This window comes from Oryctolagus cuniculus, chromosome 17 (assembly GCF_964237555.1).
Source record: "Oryctolagus cuniculus chromosome 17, mOryCun1.1, whole genome shotgun sequence".
Classification (NCBI taxonomy): Eukaryota; Metazoa; Chordata; class Mammalia; order Lagomorpha; family Leporidae; genus Oryctolagus; species Oryctolagus cuniculus.
This window is the reverse complement of record NC_091448.1, coordinates 14,903,277-14,918,219: the sequence shown is the minus strand read 5'-3', so window position 1 is coordinate 14,918,219 and position 14,943 is coordinate 14,903,277. Positions and strand designations below refer to the sequence as shown.

The following is a 14,943-nucleotide window of genomic DNA, read 5'->3' as shown; positions in this document are numbered from 1 at the left end:
AGATATCCCACCCCAGGAAGGCTGTAGAACAGACAGATTTTGTAAGTCTTGGTTAAAAAGTTAAATCATTTTGTAGTACTAACTGCCTCATTAATCTCTCCTGATTGAACTTAAGAATACTGCTGTTATAAAAGGAATCATTGCTAGTACAAGTCTTGCCTTACTTGGTAGGTATTTAAACTGTATAGATATCTGTACTCTGTGTGCACTCATTACAGGAACAGACGTGTTCTCGGTTGTACTTGAGTGTGATTAGGTTCTTGTGCTTTCCTGCAGGAAGCTTATTTTCGATACATGGCAGAAAACCCAACTGCTGGTGTGGTTCAAGAGGAGGAGGAAGACAATTTGGAGTATGATAGTGATGGAAATCCAATTGCGCCTTCTAAGAAAATCATTGATCCTCTTCCTCCTATTGATCATTCAGAGGTATGGTATTTCTTACTGAACTTGATTTTTTAATTAATTATTTTTTACTTTATTTAAAATGCCAAGAGATAGATGTCTTCCATTCACTGGTTCATACCCCAAATGCCCAAAACAAATGGGCCTGGGCCAGCCTGAAGCCAGGATCCCAGAACCCAGTCCTGGTTTCCCACATGGGTGGCAGAGCCCCAAGTACTTGAGCCATCACCTGCTGCCTCCCAGGTGTGCATAAGAAGGAAGCTAGAATCTGCAGCAGAGCTGGGACCTGAACCCAGGTACTGCAGTATGGAATACAGGCGTTGCTATGTTGTGTCTTAACCACTGCACCAAATGCTTGCCCCAAAATCTGATTCTTGCTTCAAGATGATGCAGTTCTCTTCTGTTGAAGCATTTTCTAAAATCTGAGTGCTCCTGAGTCACGAGGGTGTTTATGTTTTCGGATCGTGTCATCTCTGCTAAGTGGTTGAGTTAGAAATTCTGTGAGACTCTCCTGCAGCCTGTATTGTTGCAAGCCACAGCTGAATCACTTGCTCACTTTTAAGTTCAGAATTTTAAAAAATCTTCCAAGCAATTATACTTGTTTTCTAGAGCCAATACTTACCTTTTTTTTTTTTTCCTTCAAATGGGTCCTTGTGTCTGCATTTGTGTTTTCAATTGCTCTAAACCTTTGTTATTGCCAGATCTGGGGCAGAGGAGAAGCTGTTTTTTCAAAGGGGAGCCAGGAATTATGTTCCTTTAATCAGGAAATGGAAATGAGGATAACAGTGTACCCACTTGAAAAAACACTAGTTACCATCCAGGTTAAATGTCAGACTAGATCTTCTGTATGAAACAGTAAAAGTTATTCTGTCTTAAATCTTATCCTTTGGGTTATATGACTTTTATTCTGTGTGAGAAAAATGGAAAGCACACATGAAGCATTTGTGTTGCATACCAAAAAATGGAAAAGCACTTATGTTTGAACTGTAAGGTGAACTAGCTGATACTTTTTTTTTTTAATGGAACACTATTTTCACTTGAAAATGAATGATATTTCAAGGTAAAGAATCAAAGTATTGTCAGAGATAGAAATTCAATCTTTCAAGCAAAAATTAGAATTTGGAAAACATATCCAGTGAACTTGAAAGCTTCTCAGTACTTGAAGACCACTGTGATAAAACCATGATCTTTAAAATTATGTATTATATCAACATTTGGATGATCTGTATATTACCTCAGTGAACCATTATTTTCCAAATGACCAATGCATGATGTTACAGAATCATGCCTGAGTAAAAGCTTCATAAAAATACATGTTAGACCCATGAATTATAGCTTTGAACAGAGTGCAAAATGTCCAATGATGTGGTTTCAGGGTATACAATGAAAATAACCACTAGGAAATGTGTAGATAGTATCAGAGAAGAATAAAAGTTCACAAGTATCAAACAAGGTATTCCAATACTTATCCATCTACAGTTTGCAGGCCTGATTTTTTTCATGAGCTTACGTTAAAGCAACCTATCAGAACAATTTGAATGCAATAGGAGCTATTTTCTTCTAAGTCAGAATTAGAGATTTGCAAAAATGTGAAACAGTGCCATTCTCAGCAGTTGGATAGTATCCAAAATTATGAAATTTGGTTTATACTCCCCCCAAAAAATAAATTTATTAGATATTTCATGATTTTTAAAAGAAAATTGTTTAGCCACATTCATGAGATGATGGGTATGCTTGTTTTGTATCCTTACTACAGTAAGCTAGGAAAAGAGCAGAGAAATGACTACTTTTCTCTTTGGAATTGAAATTGTTTAGCCGTAAGTTTTTTAAAGGCTGAATTAGCAGTTTCATATGCTTAAAAAAGGATACAACTTCCTCTAAAGGCAGAGCTGTTTCCAAAGGAAATATTAAAAATATTTAGATACTTAAAGTAAGATGAACATCTTAATCTAAAACGTGCTATAGGATGAAATGCCTTATATAGAATGCTTGTCCCAGGAGGCCTTTGGCACTATAGAGATTCTTTGACTTTTTCAAAGTTCAAATTTAAAGTCACTTTGGAAAATAGGTTGGCATTTGCATTAAAATAGGAATAGGGAAATGTATTGGCTATACTTTCTGAGATGTGTTTCAAGAATAAATGAGTTCCTTTGTTCTCTCTAGCTGGAATGGCTTTACTTGTATTATATTTGTAAAAGGTTATTTTGCATTAAAATCAAACTTACAAGATTGACTCTTGAATTCTAGACTAACTTTGAATAATTGGACCTGCAGATTGACTATCCACCATTTGAAAAAAATTTTTACAATGAGCATGAAGAGATAACCAACCTCACTCCACAACAGTTAATAGATCTCCGGCATAAGCTCAATCTTCGGGTAAGACAGTCATTAAATCAAGTGTTCTTATGTTAATATGAATTAGCCCAGATTTAATTGCTTATCCCAACTAACAGTATTTCTTTTTTAATGGTTCTTGAAATGTCTTAGATAGGGTAATAATTTTATTCCTTGAGCTCATGTGTCTGGATTCAATTCTTTTAGTCCTCCAGATGATATTTTAGAATATGATTTCTTTCATATGTTCAATTAATTTTATATGTTGTGTACTGGGTAGATCAGTGAAGAAGAAGGGTAGGAGTTTGGCATCTTAAGGAAGAGGAAATGATTAATAGATGTGAACAATACATGAATCTTTTTTTTTTTTTTTTTTTTTGGATTTAAAGGTATTTATTAGAATCAAAGGCCTCCAGCCAGAGCAGCGTGAAGGGGGGCTTCCAAAGAGGAAAACCCTGAAATCTTAAGATAGTTCAAAATCAGTTAACTTGCTTCCCTAATATATACAGTATACTTTTTTTTTTAAGATTTATTTATTTTATTTGAAAGATTTACAGAGAAGAAGAGGCAGAGAGAGGTCTTCCATCTGCTGGTTGGCCACAACGGCTGGAGCCGGGCCAATAGCCAGGAGCTTCTTCCGGATCTCTCACAGGGTGCAGGGGCCCAAGGACTTGGACCATCTTCTGCTATCCCAGACCAAAGCAGAGAGCTAGATCGGAAATGGGGCAGCCGAGACTTGAACTGGCACCCATATGGGATGCCAGCACTTTAGGCAGCAGCTTTACCCACTACTCCACAGCGCTGGCCCCATACAGTATACTTTTTTAAAAAAGTGAACACATTTTCAATATACGCATGCACTAATTTCAGAATAATAGTTTCAATTGCCCACCAAAAAGTTTTGTGTTGCTCATTGGCCATATTGTTTAGGATACTGCTAGATGTTCCATGAAGTACACATAGATAGTATACTGGTATCCTTGGATATGGACAACTTTTTAGCTTATACTTCATGATTTTTGACCTGAGAGGATGTTTGGGTTTGTGGTGTATGTGCACATGCACTCATGTCTGTTTTCCAAGAGGTTATCTGCTCTACCTCCTTGGCCCCTGCCCCCAACTAACTGTAATTATCAGCCTCATTGGTGAAGCATTGTAAGATAACCAGTATTGGAGACAAAGTAGAGGAGTTTTGTATGTGTGGTTTTTTGTTTGTTTGTTTTGTTTTTTGTTGTTGTTTTTGACAGGCAGAGTGGACAGTGAGAGAGAGAGAGACAGAGAGAAAAGTCTTCCTTTACCATTGGTTCACCCTCCAATGGCCGCTGCGGCCAGCACACCGCGCTGATCCGAAGCCGGGAGCCAGGTGCTTCTCCTGGTCTCCCATGCAGGTGCAGGGCCCAAGGACTTGGGCCATCCTCCACTGCCTTCCCGGGCCACAGCAGAGAGCTGGACTGGAAGAAGAGCAACCGGGACAGAATCCGGCGCCCTGACCGGGACTAGAACCCGGGGTGCCAGAGCCTCAGGCAGAGGATTAGCATATTGAGCCACGGCGCCTGCCAAAGTAGGAGTTTTAAGTAGCACTATTCACTTGGCCACAGTTGGAGCAGTATTTGCCAGTGACTGGGCTATCACTAAGGGAAGACCTAACTCTTTAGGAATAACAGATATTGAAGGTGATAGATCATAATCTGTAACCAATGGTATAGACTTGTCTTATTCAGAGCTCAATGCACTTTTGTTTTAAGAGTTTTTATTTTTTTTCTTGCCATCCAGTTAATATTTATGGCAAAAAAAGGAACATTAATGGCTTTTCCCAATTTTTTAAGTAGTTTATCTTTATTTGTTTTGAGAAAATTAATTTTGATTTAAGATATTTGTAGGTACTTAATCATTTGAAATCAAATGATAGAATTATCTCAGGAATATTTCTCATGGAGGTATATATGGTTTTATATTTGTTATTTTAAGATTTTGGCTTTTCATTTTTGACTACAGATTTATATTTTTACTTCCTGCACAAGCTAAAATGCTAGATCTGGGTAAGTATTGTTGAACTTCAGTTGCTGTGTTATATTGAAGTAAAAGTCATTCCTGGGAGTTGTCTCTATCTCTAGGTCTCTGGTGCTGCACCTCCTAGACCAGGAAGTAGTTTTGCTCACTTTGGGTTTGATGAACAACTTATGCACCAGATTCGGAAATCTGAATACACCCAGCCCACTCCAATACAGTGCCAGGTAAGTAGAAGGTAATAAAAGTGAAGTAGAATGATATTCCATGACTGTTTAATTTACATGCAAATAAAGGCAGTAAGATAGTATTTGGCCTAGAATTACAATGGTGTGGATAGAAAATTTCCACATGCTTCCCCTGTGACTTAATCTTCCATTTTTGCTTCAATTAAGAAAAAAATGTATACGTGAAATCAAGAGTATTTTTGAAACCTTTAGATACTAAAGTACAAATATGAATTATTTAGTGCTTTAAGAAGTTGCTAAGTGGCTGGGGAATGTTCTGTGGTATCTGACAAATACCTTGAAAACACAATATAAAGAAAATAATTTATTAGGCCTAAACCTAACTAAAAGGATTTGTGGACAGATACATTTAGTACTGTTAGTGACTGAAATTATTTTGCCCATGACCTCTAAAAATTCTTATTTATTACTGAAAGTAAAAGTTTCTCTTTGCCACTCATATATGGGATACTCTCTATCTTCCCAAGGAAGAATGTTCTTCAGTTTTAGCAATTACTGCCATCATAAACTACAATTTTTATTTTCTGTATTTCAAGCAAAGTAGTATCATTCTATAAATGGTATCTGATCCACATTTAGAGAATGTTATTCCCTGTAAATTTATGAGAATACCAGGGAGTTCTGTTTCACAGCTAGTCTTGTCTCCCAGGATATTTAGTTCCATTGGAAATGAATGTCATTAATAGTCTTTTATGCTTCCCCAGAATTTCCTTCCATACATCTTTAAGATTGAAATTTTGAAGTGGATTTACTTTATTTTTTATATAGGGAGTGCCTGTGGCACTAAGTGGTAGAGACATGATTGGTATTGCCAAAACAGGCAGTGGGAAAACTGCAGCATTTATATGGCCCATGCTGATTCATATAATGGACCAGAAGGAATTGGAGCCAGGTGATGGACCAATTGCAGTAATTGTGTGTCCTACTAGGGAGCTTTGCCAGCAGGTATGTGCTTTGTATAGAATACCCCCTCCTGTGTGTGGACTGCAGGGCACTAGCCAGGCATGAGTAGAATGGCCAGGAAACTTTAGTTAAAATTCATTATGATAAAATACACACAGAATTGACCATTTTAAAATGTACAGGCATTAAGCATATTTAATTGTGTTACAAGGAACATTTTTTTTTAATTGTACGTATTATATTTTCTGTATAACCAAAACATTTCCCATAAAACTGTTTTGAGAGGAAAAAAATATGATGCATGAATTATTTGTATATGCTCACAATGTTTCTACCAGGGTGAATTCATTTTTCCTGGTAGAAAAGAAGGAAAGATCAGGAAGAAAAGTGAGAAAATGAATAATCAAGGCAAGAATTTAGATAGCCTATGAGCTGTGTTAATGGTACTGTACTGTTCAGTTATACCTTTATTATTGACATTGTGATTTTAAAGCATGTTCTAGGTTTTGGTTTTCTATGACAGCAGATGTCTTTTTCAGAACTCCTTTTGGGTTATAATAGAGATATCTGTTAATGTCACAGTTGGTTAATGCATTATTAACAACTTTGTAGATCCATGCAGAATGTAAGCGGTTTGGGAAAGCATATAATCTTCGATCAGTGGCCGTGTATGGAGGAGGGAGCATGTGGGAACAGGCCAAGGCCCTTCAGGAAGGGGCAGAGATTGTTGTGTGCACCCCAGTAAGTATGTCTTGTGTTTCAATGGCTTCTCAGCCTCTCTTGGTATGGAAAACATGGTTAGTTTGGAGGGAATCTTCCCCAAAATATGGTAAAGAAGGATTGAGAATACCCTAATGAATGACAGCCTCTGGTTTTGTTTTAGTACCTACAAATTCTCTATTTCAAATAGCTTTTTATATTAACCTGGGAAATAGATTCATAGTTATCAAGAACATCAAGAATTAGATATTTGGTATATGGTCAGAACTTCCCAGAAGAGTATGGGCTAAACATTAAAATCCATCAGTAAGGCTTTAAAGACATATCAGAATGCCTCACAGAAATTTGGTGCTGACCACTCTCCCACAGAATTTGAATCACAATTAATAGAAGGGGAGAATCTAATTGAGTTTTCAAAATTTCTTTTTTCCTGTGCTAGTGGTGGTACATAAAGCCTGGCTGTGGAACCAGTATCTGTTACAGTCCAAGACAGAAGAATTAGTGCTTTTGTCAGGAGTCCTTGTATATGTACAAGGAAGTCCTTGTAAATGCCTCTAATTATACTTACTGTTCACTTTATGGATCCTGTAGGGTCGACTGATTGATCATGTAAAGAAGAAAGCTACCAATCTTCAAAGAGTCTCTTACCTTGTGTTTGATGAAGCAGATCGAATGTTTGACATGGGATTTGGTATGACTTGAATACCAGTATCTTCTGCCCTTGTTCTTGTGATAATCCCTTTTCCTTGTCTTTCTAGACTTAACCAATCTGCTGTTTTAGCATAAGAGAAACTAAAAATACTCCTGGTTAGGGTTAAACTGTAAAGATACAGCTAAGACACTAGAAATTTTCTCAGGGAAAGTATGGCAGACTTGATTGAGTTGAAGAAATTTGAAAGTACTTTAGGAAGTATTTTCTCTATGCTTTCATTGTTACTTATGTGCCTTTAATAATGTGTTCCTGGGTAGGTAAATGTCAGATCATTGAAGGCCTTGTTTCCCTGGCCTCTGACATTTACCCCACTGTGTAAAAATTCAAAGTAACCATTATTACTCACAGACATACTGCCAGGTCCAAGCCAGAGGGAAGGAAGGGAAGTTTTTGAGTTTCATACTCAAGTGACGTGTCCAGGAGTTTCAAAATTGCCTTAATTCTTTATAACTTCTTGTGAATATCTTTAAATAAAATGACATTTTCCAAGCTTCTCAAGCTGTTTTATTAACAGAGTAATAATGTTAATTTTACTATTCTACTTCCAGAGTACCAGGTTCGATCCATAGCAAGTCATGTCCGTCCTGACAGACAGAGTATGTATGAAGCAACTTTATTATAAAAACACATTTTACTCAGAGTGAATACTTATTTATTTTATGAGGGTTCATATAGTTGTGGAAACAAAAATGGTCATATGTGTAATAGAATCATAAAGAGAAAGACAATGACTGTATCTAAACTGGATAGGACCTTAGAGATCACTGGATATAACTTACTCATTTTTGTAGGTGATAAAATAAGGTCTCATATATTGAATGCCTCATTCCCAATTTATACAGTTTTTTTAAGATATGTGAAACTTGTATAACTTACAAAAAAAAATTTTTTTTGACAGGCAGAGTGGACAGAGAGAGAGAGAGAGACAGTGAGAAAGGTCTTCCTTTACCGTTGGTTTACCCTCCAATGGCTGCTGCAGATGGCGCACTGCGCTGATCTGAAGCCAGGAGCCAGGTGCTTCCCCTGGTCTCCCATGCGGGGTGTAGGGCCCAAGGACTTGGGCCATCCTCCACTGCACTGCCAGGCCACAGCAGAGAGCTGGACTGGAAGAGGGCCAACTGGGACAGAACCCAGTGCCCTGACTGGGACTAGAACCCGGTGTGCCAGCGCCGCAGGTGGAGGATTAGCCTATTGAGCCACGGCGCTGGTCACAAAAAATTTTAAAGGCAAAAACTAGAAAGCATACAGTATGTTACTTTTTGATGTATAAATTCAGCTATTATTGCAAGTCATGACCACAGTCAATATAATGAACATAACTATCAACTCCAAGTTCTTTTGTACCTTGTCATCCCTCACACTCCTTTACCCTATATTCATTTAACCAATAATCTGCTTTAGATCACTACAGATGAGTTTTCATTCTGTATAATTTTATAAAAATAAATTATACAAAGTGTAAAAATAAGATTTATTTATTCACTTGAGAGGCAGAGTTGCAGACAGACAGATCTTCCATCTGGTAGTTCACTCCCCAAATGGCCACAACAGCCAAAGCTGAGTTGATCTGAAGACAGAAGCTTCTTTAGGGCCCATGCAGGTGCAGGGGCCCAAGCATTCAGGCCATCAGCAGGAGGCTGGTTTGAAAGTGGAGCAGCCAGGACTAGAACTAGCATCTATGTGATGCCAGTGCCACGGTCTGATACTTAGCCTGCTATACCACAGTGCCCGCCTCAATTTGTACAGAATTATCAGTAGGTACAGTTAATGCATGGTACAGATAGACTGATTTGTGATGAACTAATTTCTTAACTCAAAATGTAATAAAAATAAATGAAGGCAATTTTTTTCTCTAGTGAATCAATTTTTAAAGTTTAGATGGGTTTATGTTTAAAGAGAACAAGGGAATAATTTTGAATGTCAAGGAAGCTTAATGGGTGTTCAATAAAGAAGTCATACTATTTGTTTAACAGAATATTTTTCCTTCTAGCTCTCTTATTCAGTGCAACTTTTCGGAAAAAGATTGAAAAATTGGCCAGAGACATTTTGATTGACCCTATTCGAGTGGTGCAGGGAGATATTGGAGAGGTAACCCTAAGCAGGGCTGGGAGGGACTACACCCAGTAGGTTATTTCTCATCTTATGGAGAAATAGAATTAGTTTCTCACTCTTGATAAAAAAAAACATTAAAATCTTGTTATATTTACAGATGAGGCAACTTGTTTCAGATTTGCACTTAAATACACATATAGATGCAGTAAGATTTGCAAAATGTTGGCAGTTATTGGAACCGGATGGTGGATACTTAGGAATTGATTATGCTAATTCCACCATTTTTATGCTTGAAAATTTCCATTATAAATTTTTTTATTGTAAAATTAAAAAACAAGGCTGTTTGGATGACTGACTACCAGTGAGTTAGGATGGAACTGATATTTTAAATGATTTAGAAGGAGGCCTGCAAAAGATAGAGTAGGGAGCTGAAAAACCTAGCAAGAAGGTTTCATTTTCTTAGCTGTACCTATGCCCTGTGTGGAAATTTCTATTAATTGGGCTTTAGAATTCAGTTAAAGCTGCTTAGCTTAAGTTGCTTGTCATGTTTATTGTTAAAGTCCCTGTATAGTTAATGTTTGACATTGTCTGATTTTCACTTTTGAATGTCTTCTTTGAGTAAGAATGAATTGTACTAAGAGCAGTGAGTGGGAGGGACCAAAAAGGATTTTATTTAATTAGAAGTAATCATAGTCATATAGAAACTTTTACAAAATGTTGGGGTCTGCAAATTAGGTGGGTATGGGTACATGCCAGTAGAAGCGGAAGAACAAGATGGTTTGAGTATAGATAAGTTGTGAGCTATACTTGCAGGGGGAAAGTCCCAGGAAGATAGGAGTTCATAATAATTCTACATGCAGGTAGAAAATATAAGGCCTAGTCCTTGTTTAGGTGCCCTGTGGCAACCCTGTCACAGTCATTTGTTTCTTTCCTCTCAGGCAAATGAAGATGTGACACAGATTGTGGAAATTCTCCATTCTGGGCCTAGTAAATGGAATTGGCTCACCCGGCGACTGGTGGAGTTTACCTCCTCAGGGAGTGTCCTCCTGTTTGTTACTAAAAAAGCTAATGCTGAAGAGCTAGCCAATAACCTTAAGCAAGAGGGTCATAATCTTGGATTGCTCCATGGGGACATGGATCAGAGTGAAAGAAACAAAGTGATTTCAGACTTTAAGAAAAAGGATATTCCAGTTCTGGTGGCCACAGATGTTGCAGGTAGAGTGTGAGTTTTCAGTAACCGTTGGTCTCAATGCTTGTAAGGGACTTCTTTCTTACTATACAAGACTATACTAGAAGGCCTAGCATCATCAAGTCGATGGTGGTAACTTTTGTTCTAAGGGAGTAACATGTGTGCCTGTATCTCAGCCCAGCAAACTTGTGCACTTTGATCAACTAAATAAGGAAATGTATGTTCTTGGAATGCTTGTGTCTCTGTTTACTTTGCTCTATTGACTCCAGATGGATAGAAGAAAATTTGTTTGCTTTTTATTTCAGCCCGGGGTCTGGACATTCCTTCAATTAAGACTGTCATTAACTATGACGTGGCACGAGACATTGATACCCATACTCATAGGATTGGCCGCACAGGAAGAGCGGGTGAGAAGGGTGTGGCCTATACCTTACTGACCCCCAAGGACAGCAATTTTGCTGGTGACCTTGTCCGAAACTTGGAAGGAGCAAATCAACATGTTTCCAAGGAGCTCCTAGATCTGGCAATGCAGGTGAGGGTCTGGGAACACTTTGACTTATAAAGCTTAGCAAGAGATTTCAGCTAGCCTAAAGCAGATAACAGAAGCCTGGTAAGAAAGTGATGTGAGGCTTGGTACAGATTGGAATTATGGGATATTGATATTCATCTAGTCTAACACCAGTGTTGAAAAGCTGTTCTGTCCTTTATGCTAAGATCTGTCCCTGAAGTTTCTACTTGCTTACCCCATAGCACACTTATGAGTAAATTTAATCTCAAAGATGGCTGTTATTCTCCCTACAGCTCTTTTGTTTTAGGGGGCTAAAACTGTGTGATTTTTTTTTTTAAAGGATTTTATTTATTTATTTGACAGGTAGAGTTACAGGCAGTGAGAGGGAGACACAGAAAGATCTTCCTTCTTTTGGTTCACTCCCCAAATGGCAGCAACGGCTGGAGCTGTGTCGATCCAAAATCAGGAGCCAGGTGCTTCCTCCGGGTCTCCCATGCAGGTGCAGGGGCCCAAGCACTTGGGCCATCTTCTACTGCTTTCCCAGGCCACAGCAGAGAGCTGGATTGGAAGAGGGGCAGCCAGGAATAGAATCAGCACCAATTCCGGTGCCGCAGGTGGAGGATTAACCTGCACCATGGTGCTGGCCCCATCTGTGTGATGTTTTTAAGAACACAATTTGGGCTGGCGCCGCAGCTCACTTGGCTAATCCTCTGCCTGCGGTGCCGGAACCCCAGGTTCTAGTCCCAGTTGGGGTGCTGGTTCTGTCCGTTTGCTCCTCTTCCAGTCCAGCTCTCTGCTATGGCCTGGGATGGCAGTGGAGGATGGCCCAAGTCCTTGGGCCCTGCACCTGCATGGGAGACCAGGAGGAAGCACCTGGCTCCTGGCTTTGGATCAGCGCAGCACGCCGGCTGTAGCAGCCATATGGGGGGTGAACCAACAGAAGGAAGACCTTTCTCTCTGTCTCTCTCTCACTGTCTATCTCTGCCTGTCAAAAAAAAAAATTTGTAGTACCTTTTAGCCTTTCATTGCAGTTAATGATTGTCTTTCAGATGTGCTATCCAGAACTGAGTGAGGCATTCTACCTAATCAAACTGAATTTTCCTAATACACAAAATCCCCGATCACAGATGGGTTTGGTGTTTGTTAAATTCATAAGCCAACCTTCCCAGTTGATAGCAGAGTTGTAGCTGATAGCACAGTTGCGGTGTGGTGCTGCTCATCTCTGATCTTAGGAGGAAATAACTGCAGTATAGGAGGGGCAAAGAGAATAATGCTTCCATTTCCTTTCCTGGCTTTAGAGACTCAGTCCTCAACTAATAGTTTTCAACCTTTTGTCTTGGGCATTTTCTTTTTTTAAGATTTATTTATTTGACAGGCAAAAAGAGACAGATCTTCCACCCACTAGTTCACTCTTCAAATGGCAACAATGGTCAGGGCTGGTACATTGACCAAAGTCAGGAGCCTAGAACTCTACCTGGATCTTTCATATGGGTAATAGGGGCACAAGCACTTGGACCATCTTCCACTGGTTTCCCAGGTACATTAGCCGAAAGCTGGATCAGGAGCGCAGCAGCCAGGGGACTGGTGTTGTGGCACATTAGGTAAAGCTGCCGCCTACAATACTGTACCCATATGGGTACTGATTTGTGTCCTGACTGCTCCACTTCCCAATCCAGCTCCCTGCTGATAGCCTTGGAAAAACAGCAGAAGATGGCCCAAGTTCTTGGGTCCTTGCCACCCATATGGGAGACCTGGAGGAAGCTCTTGGCTCCTTGCTTCAGCCTGGCCCAGTCCTGGCCATAATGGCCATTTGAGGAGTGAACCAGTGGATGAAAGCTCTCTCTGTCTCTTCCTTTCTCAAACTCTGACTTTGAAATAAATAAATAAATCTTAAAAAAGAAAAAAGTCGGGGGGTTGGCGCAGCCAGGACTTGAACTGGCTCTCATATGGGATGCAGGCGCTGCACCACCATGCTGCTCCCTGTCTTAGGCATTTTCTTAGCTCTCTTTTTGTGCCTCAGGCCTTCTGCTTGGGTCTTTGCCCAAGCCTGCCTTACTTCTCATGTACTTTAATTCATGGAAAGATGGAACTTAAAAATAAGTTTGTTCTGGTGTAAAAAAAATTGCAATCCAGGTATAATTTTTTTTTAAAGATTTATTTATTCATGTGAAAGGCAAAGGTACAGATTGAAAGAGAGATCTTCCATCCACTGGTTCACTCCCCAAATGGCTGCAATGGCCAGAGCTGGGCCACTCAAGCCAGGAACTTCCCAGTCTCCCACATGGGTACAGGGGCCCAAGCACTTGAGCCATTCTCCACTGCTTTCCCAGGTGCATTAGCAGGGAGCTGGATCAGAAGTGGAGCAGCTGGGACTTTTACTGGCACCCATATGCGATGCCGTTGTCGAAGGCAGTGGCTTCACTTACCATGCCACAACCCCAGCCAACCATGTGTAGTCTTTGTGATAGGCATTTTCCATGAACTTTTTGAAGGCCTCCTGTATGTGATTGTCAGATAAAGTTTTAACCTCCCTAGAGATGTTTGCATTCTTAAGAGAATGTGAATAAATCTGGTGAGTAGTACTGTGGTGGTGGCCAAGTTCAGTGAATACTTGTAGGCTCTGTGGGGAAATCAAGTTTTCAGTTTAGCTCCCCATCCTTTCTGGGAGTCTGCCCCTGGAGTCGTTGTAAAAGGCTTCTCTCCACATGCTTTTTGTTTTCTTTCACTTCTGAACCCACAAGTTCTTAAAACTTAAGCTCCAGATTTTTTTGTTCAGTGGTATATGAGGTTGTTTGAGAATCAAAGAATAAATTCATTTGCCTCAAGGTAGAAGTGGCCAAAGGAGTATGTCTAGTCATTTCCTTTCCAGGAGAGCTTGAAGGGAAAAAGTAAATGAAGCCTTAGATAAGGATTTAGATATTTGACAAATGTCATGCATTAAACTGCCAAAAAGAAGCCATTTTATGGTTCTTGTGAACAGTACTTCACTTGCCATAAAAACATCAGCTAAAGATGAAGCAAAAAGTTCTTTCCATTTAATTTCTTCTTTGACCTTGTCCTCTTCCTCTTGCCTTCTCCCCCTTCCCTGGCTTAACGTTGAATTTTGTTCAATGCAGAATGCCTGGTTTCGGAAATCACGCTTCAAAGGAGGGAAAGGCAAAAAGCTCAACATTGGCGGAGGCGGCCTAGGCTATAGGGAGCGGCCTGGCCTGGGCTCTGAGAACTCGGTGAGTTCAGACAGCTGTGAGGTTCTTAGGTTTGGTCTTGGGTCCTGAATGATGTTAGGGTTATTCTGATCTATTGAAGACCTCACTGAATTCAAAACTCTGACTAGAAGGGAGCTTATATTGGATCTGTTTATTTGAGTTTTAGTGCTGTGCTGGTTCTTAATGCAACTTTCTATTGAAGATATATTTGTGTGCTTACATCAGATGTACTCAGGAAACTAGTCTTAGGTTAGCAGAGGTTCTCAAACTGTGTTCCCTAGACCACCAGCACATTCAGACTGGTCCTCCACCCCAGACTTGTGAATCAGAATCTCTGGAGATGGGGCCCAGTAGTCTGTTTTTCACAAGTGTTTTTCTCAACACTGGCCTAGATCCTGTTAGGGAAACATTGCCAGAGGGTTACTGTAAATTCTAGCCATGCCACTAAACTCAAGAATGATCCTTACAGTCAGGGAAATTGCATCAGGCAGAGGTGACAGCTAGTTTTTCTCATAAACCACGTTCAAGTCATCCCCCTCACCGACTTAACTGCCAGTTTTCTGTCATTTTGAGCTAGGGAAGCAAGCTGTCAGTACATTTCGCTAGCATGTTAGTTAGCTTGGCATCTTTGATAAATATTCTGTTCCCATATTATAGTG

At 39.7% G+C, this 14,943-nt stretch overlaps 1 protein-coding gene across 2 annotated transcripts in view; it reads left to right on the top strand.

The window, feature by feature from the left end:
• Positions 1–14,943, top strand: part of DDX42 (DEAD-box helicase 42) — a 48,154-nt gene that overhangs the window by 29,648 nt on the left and 3,563 nt on the right. For both annotated transcript variants that reach the window (XM_008271700.4, XM_070060490.1), the window contains 11 exons: positions 277–426; positions 2,677–2,781; positions 4,854–4,973; positions 5,763–5,939; positions 6,510–6,638; positions 7,209–7,308; positions 7,878–7,925; positions 9,320–9,417; positions 10,320–10,596; positions 10,876–11,102; positions 14,195–14,305. In XM_008271700.4, the coding sequence (XP_008269922.1) occupies positions 277–426; positions 2,677–2,781; positions 4,854–4,973; positions 5,763–5,939; positions 6,510–6,638; positions 7,209–7,308; positions 7,878–7,925; positions 9,320–9,417; positions 10,320–10,596; positions 10,876–11,102; positions 14,195–14,305 (1,542 nt within the window). The remainder of the gene's footprint in view (positions 1–276; positions 427–2,676; positions 2,782–4,853; positions 4,974–5,762; positions 5,940–6,509; positions 6,639–7,208; positions 7,309–7,877; positions 7,926–9,319; positions 9,418–10,319; positions 10,597–10,875; positions 11,103–14,194; positions 14,306–14,943) is intronic.